The following is a 6,000-nucleotide window of genomic DNA, read 5'->3' on the forward strand; positions in this document are numbered from 1 at the left end:
TGCAATGATTACAGTCCCCTCCGTGCATCATCATTCATCAGCATTTGCTTCCATTCCCTCTGTTTTTATTTTTTTAGTTATGCACCAAAATACTCAGGAACATACAGCCAAAAGGTACACCCTGCAATCCTGCCACCTGGCCGCCAGCACACATCCCCTCTGCCTCCATCTTTGGCGCCGCTTCTCTTGGTGGGGTCCCACACTCTGTTCCTGCTCTTCTCCCTTGATGGTCCCAGGGTCCTCTGCTTTGAGACTGTAAGATCGACCACTTACCCCTTTTTGCTATAAATCTTCTACCTTTACAGCTACAACAATCACATTTAGTCATGAAAACAATTATTGTTGAATCATGAGAGTCTTTTCCCTATCTCTCTTCACCAGAACTGTCTAGACAGAATGAAAACCACTCAGTGGGGATTCTACACCCCCCACCCCCACCCCCCACACACTGTGACTCTAAATTCCCTCTTGAAAACTTTGTGCCAGTCACTTTGTGCCTTTACAGTCCCATCCTCCCCCACCCCCATTTTAGGCAGTCCATGTCTAAGTTGCCCATCCCTGTGTACATCAACCCTATGTACAGAGCGGATGGGAATGATCCTGGCTGTAAAGATTCTTTCCCTCTTGGTTGGTACTTTAAGCCACTATATCCATAAGTAAAGGTCAAGTTCATCAGATTGTAGCGATTTACACTTGTTTTTGTTTTTCCTTCTTTTCCTTCCTCTAGTTGGGTTTTGAACATCCAGATATTGAAGCTAGGTCCAGTTGACACTATCTACAAGTTCAGGTGCCCTGGTGTATTGGTGTGGTCTTTTTGACAATGAATGTAACGCCATTCCTCTTCAATTTGTCATTTCCGGCATAGTAAACCATGTGATGGTCAGAGTACAAATGGCCGATACCAGTCTGTTTCAGCTCACTGACGTCTAGGATATGGAGCTTTGTGCATTCAATTTCATTTTTGACAATTTTCAATTTTCCTAGATTCATACATCGTACATTCCGTGTTCCTATTATTAACGGATGTAAACAGCTGTTTTCTTCATTTTGATTTGTGCCCCATCAGCAAATGAAGGTCTTGAGAGCTTAATTCTGTTCACATCATCTCGGTCAATTCTACTTTGAGGAGGTTGCTCCTCCCCAATTGCATTTTGAGTGCCTTCCAATCTGAGGGGCTGCCTTCCAGCCCTCTAACAATATTCTGGGGCTCGCCATAAGGTTTTCAGTGAGTAAATCCTCGGAAGTAGTCCGTCTCTCCTTCTTCCTAGTCTGTCTTTGATTGCAGTCTCCGCTGACACCTGTCCTCCCTAGGTGACCCTGCTCGTATTTAAAATATCTTTTGCATAGCTTCCAGAATCCCAGCAACATACAAGCCACCACAGTATGACATACTGACAGACCTGTACTCTACCCAGTGAATGATTCTCCCTTCCCTCCCACCCTTGTCAACCATCATAGAAAGTGTACTGTAGAATGAAAACCTTTTCTTGGCTTTGTGCAATAGTGGTCTCATACTAATTTCACTCAGCGTAACGTCCTCCAGGTCCCTCCATGGTATTCTTCAGTGTTGCATACAAATTATTCCATTGCGTCTGTAACAGAGTTTGTTCAACCATTCATCTCCTGATGGGCGTCTAGGCTGTCTCCATCTTTTTGCTGTTGTGATATGCACGTGGGCATGTGCATATTTATTCATAGCATGGCCCTTCTTTCTTGCGGATGTATATCCAGTAGAGAGATTGCTGGGTCACCAACGAGATGGGTTGGCCAGGTGGCAGCATCGATGGACTCAAGTGTGGCAACAGTAGTGAGGTTGGCCCAGGATTGGACAGTGTTTTGTCCTGCTTTGTACAGGTCGCTGTGAGTCGGTACTGACTCGATGGCACCTAACAACAACAACAACATGGTACTTCTGAGGAAGTACCATCCGTTTCCCCTGCAATTGCCGCAGTTTTACAGTCCTACCAGCAGTGTAGGAGGGTCCCAGCCGCTCCACCCTTGCCAACGCTTGTTTTCTTTTTTGAACCTTACTCTTAATGCTGGGGCAAGATGGTTTCTCATTGTTGTTTTGATCTTTGACCTTATAGGAAGGTAAACTCTGGGAGGGAGTCCTGGTGTGGCGCTGTGGGTTAACATGCTGGACTGCAGAGTCGTTTTGAACCACAAGGTCGGCAGTTCAAGCTCACCAGCCGCTCCTAGGAATCCCTAAGTGGTTGCTATGAGTTGGAACCAACTCGACGGCATTTAACAAGAGGATAAACACTGGACCACGTGGGGGGTTTGAACTGCAAGACTGGCCGGCAGTTCAGACTCACCAGCCGCTCTTCGGGAACACTATGCAGGTCGCTGTGAGTTGGAACCAACTTAATGGCACTTCACAACAATAACAACATTGGCTAATGATACTGAGCATTTCTTCATGTTGGTTTGTTACCTGAATGTCTTCTTTGGTGACGTGTCTGTTCATGTTCTCTGCCCATTTTGTAATTGGATTGTTTGTTGTCGTCTTATTGAGGTGTTAAAGTGTTCTTTAAATTTTAGGCAGTAATTCCTTGTCTGGTATGCCATTGCCCCCAATTTTTTTTCTCCAGTCTATGGGTTCCCTTTGTACTCTTTTAGTGAACTCTTTTGCTGCACATAAATGTCCAGTTTTTAGGAGGTCCCAGTCATCTGTTTTGTCTTTTGCTAGCTGTGTGTTGTTGTTTATGTGTGATAGTGTTGTTTATGCCACATACCAGAGCCCCTAAGATTGTCCCCATGTTTTTATTGACGATCTTTATAGATCTAGGTTTTAAATTTAGGTCTATAATCCACATTGAGTTCATTTTTGCATATGGTGTGAGATACGGGTCTTGTTTCATTCTTCTGCAAATGGATTTCCAGTTTTGCCAGCATCGTTTGTTGAAGAGACAATCTCGTCTTCGCTTAATTAAGTGTTTCAGTCCTTTGTCAAAGATCAGATGAGCATAGGTGCATGGATTTATCTCTGGGCGCTTAATTCTCTTCCATTATGTGTCTGTTGTACCGGTACCAGGCTGTTTTGATGGCTGTGACTTTGTGCAGCAGGTTTTGAGATCAGGAAGTGAGAGGCCTAGTTTTTTTTGTTCTTTTTCAATAATACTTTCCTTATCTAAAGTCTCTTTCCTTGCCATGCCATATGAAGTTGGTAATTAGTTTTTGCGTCTCTTTATAAAGAGTATTGATTGAACCTGGATTGATTGCGTTGTATCTACAGATAATGGTTAGTGTTGACATTTTCACAGTGTTATGTGTTCCTGTCCACAAGCATGTTACATACAGTCATTGATGTTTGTACTTTGGGATTCTCTCTGTATAGGTTCATATGGTGTTGCTGCTGCTGTTGCTAAGGGCCATTGAGTCTGTTTGAACTTTTAGTGACCCTGTATATGGGGTTCCAAAGAGCAACCGGTGGATTTGAACTGCCAGCGTTGTTGTTAGCAGTCCAGTGCCACACCAAGACTCCAGTAAAGAATATACTTTCCCTTTGAATGCAGTACGGAGAGCCGTATACCACCTGCCACTGGGGAGAGTTGGGCTTCTTTGCCTTCAGTTCCCCTTTCTTGCATTATCTCACTGGCTCAGCCTTCTAGCGCAGTGTAGAATAGGAGAGGAGGTGAAGGACACCCTTGTCTGGTGCCTGTTCCCAAGGGGAACGGCTTCAGTTCTCTCCATGGAGAGTGGTGCTGGTTTTTATGTTGTTAAGGGCCGCCGTTGAACCGGTTGTGACTAATAGAGACCCTGGGTAGGGTTTCCCAGAGTGGCTAGTGAGTTTGAACTGCTGATCTTGTGGTTCAAACTGCTCTTACTTATGTTGAGGAATTTCCATTCTATTCCTGTTTATCAGGAATGGGTGCTGGATTTTGTCAAATGCCTTTTCTGCACTGATTCATATGGTCATGTGTTGAATTTTTTTCTTGTTATATTTATGTGATGGATTATGTTGATTGTTTTTCTAATACTAAACCATCCCTACATATCTGGTACAAATCCCTACTTGATCATGATTATTTTTTTTTTGTATGTATACCTTGAATTCTATTAGAAGTTTGTTGAAAATTTTTCATCTATGTTCCTGAGGAATATTGGTCTATAATTTTCTTTCTTAGGTTGTCTTTGCCTGGCTTTGGTACCAAAGGTATACTTGCATCATAAAATGAATGACTGAGTTTTCCATCATTTTCTATATTATGGGATAGTTTGAGTTGAATTGATGTCAGGTCTTCTCTGGATGTTTCATAGAATTCACCAGTAAAAGCCATCTGGACTGTTTAGCTTGGAGTTTTTAATGACTTGATCCATTTCTTCTCTTGTTATGGTTCAAGTTTTCTGCTTCAGTATTTGTTAGTTTCGGTCGTGTGCTCATAGAGATGTGTTCAGATTTTCAAATTTGTTCGAGTCAAGTTGTTGATAGTATTCGGTTATGATCCTTTTTTATTTCCACTGGTTCTTTTGTCGTGTCACCCATGTAATTTCTTCTTTGTATTATTTACGTCGTCTTCTTTTCTTCTGCCTGGTTTGCCAGTGGTTTGTTGTGAAAGATGACAGCTTTCCGAGTCCCATCGGGTCACTTTGGGGGGGAATCTACTCGGCCTGATGGCAGCAGGCTTGGTGTCTCTGTGCTTGCTGTGGGCACTGCTTTCCACAGTGCGTCCTCTGGGGTGCGTCCCAGGAGGTGGCTGGCCTTGCCTCGCATTTGGAGGAAGCCTGGGTGCAGAAGGCTGGAGTGGGAGTTTGCACCACTCATCTTCACTGCGGGTGTAACCTGGAGCTGGGCCGCTCCCAGCTCTGTCCTCCAGAGCGCTGCAGACCCGCCAGGGCCCTCGGGAGGTCGGGGTTGGAGACAGGTCACCCTAGGGGCTTCTATGGAGGTGCTCTGTGCACTTTCCGTCCTCGGCACCCTGTGGGCGCTCCGTCAGCCCTGACCACATGAGGGCCCTGAGGACGTGTGCTGGAGGAGAGCAGATGTCTGAGGCTGGGCTGGTGCTTGTGGTGGGCTAATTGAGGAGCCCCTGGGGCACGACCAGTGCACTGGCTACTGGCCGGAGGACTTCCCTGTGTTCTCCCTCATCCTCAGGGGTTCCCGACCTGCAGTCACCTGCAGTACTTCTGAGGGACTGATGCATGTAACTCACCTGCTGCCTGCCTTTGTCACTTGGTGGAAGTTTCTCTCCTGAGGCGGATTCAGGTGCATTGCACTCTAGGGTCTGGGGAGGATACACCGTTTGACCGTGTCCTCCACCCCCACCCCCACCCCTGGCCTTGCAGGACGCCAACAAGGAGAGCAGCAAGTCCTCCAAGCCGCACAAGGTGACCAAGGAGCACCGTGAGCGGCCACGCAAGGACTCAGAGAGCAAAAACTCTGCCAAGGAGCCCGAGCGTGAGCCAGCCAAGGCTAAGGACGCCGCCCGCAAGCTGGGCGAGGGCCGGCCACCCAAGGAGGAGAAGGTGCCGCCGCCCAAGGCTGCCTTCAAGGAGCCCAAGATGGCCCTGAAGGAGACCAAGCTGGAGAGCCTGTCCCCCAAGGGGGGACCCCCGGCCCCAGCCCCGCCCAAGTCTTCCAGCAAGCGGCCTGCCACCGCGGACTCACCCAAGCCCAGCGCCAAAAAGCAAAAGAAGAGCAGCTCCAAGGGGTCCCGGAGCGCCCCCAGCACCTCGCCTCGCACCTCGTCTTCCTCCCTGTCAGACAAAAAGCCGGCCAAGGACAAGAGCAGCACCCGAGGGGAGAAACTCAAGGCCGAGAGCGAGTCTAAGGAGGCCAAGAAGGCGCTGGAGGTGGAGGAATCCAACTCAGAGGACGAGGCCTCCTTTAAGTCAGAGGTGAGCCCAGCTGCCCAGCTGCCCACCCACCTGCCCGCCTGCCTGCCTACCCCTCCTCTCCCTCCTGCTGCTCCTCTCCATACTCCCTCTGCTCCTCCTCCCTCTGCTCCTCTCCATACTCCCTCTGCTCCTCCTCCCTCTGCTCCTCCTCCCTCTGCTCCT

The 6,000-nt window shown here is 47.7% G+C and overlaps 1 protein-coding gene across 1 annotated transcript in view; it reads left to right on the plus strand.

The window, feature by feature from the left end:
* Positions 1 to 6,000, plus strand: part of MLLT1 (myeloid/lymphoid or mixed-lineage leukemia (trithorax homolog, Drosophila); translocated to, 1) — a 51,488-nt gene that overhangs the window by 39,644 nt on the left and 5,844 nt on the right. The window contains exon 10 of the mRNA XM_006869019.1: positions 5,287 to 5,838. Coding sequence (XP_006869081.1) covers positions 5,287 to 5,838 — 552 coding nt within the window. The remainder of the gene's footprint in view (positions 1 to 5,286; positions 5,839 to 6,000) is intronic.

The sequence above is a fragment of the Chrysochloris asiatica genome, unplaced genomic scaffold (genome assembly GCF_000296735.1).
Source record: "Chrysochloris asiatica unplaced genomic scaffold, ChrAsi1.0 scaffold00125, whole genome shotgun sequence".
Classification (NCBI taxonomy): Eukaryota; Metazoa; Chordata; class Mammalia; order Afrosoricida; family Chrysochloridae; genus Chrysochloris; species Chrysochloris asiatica.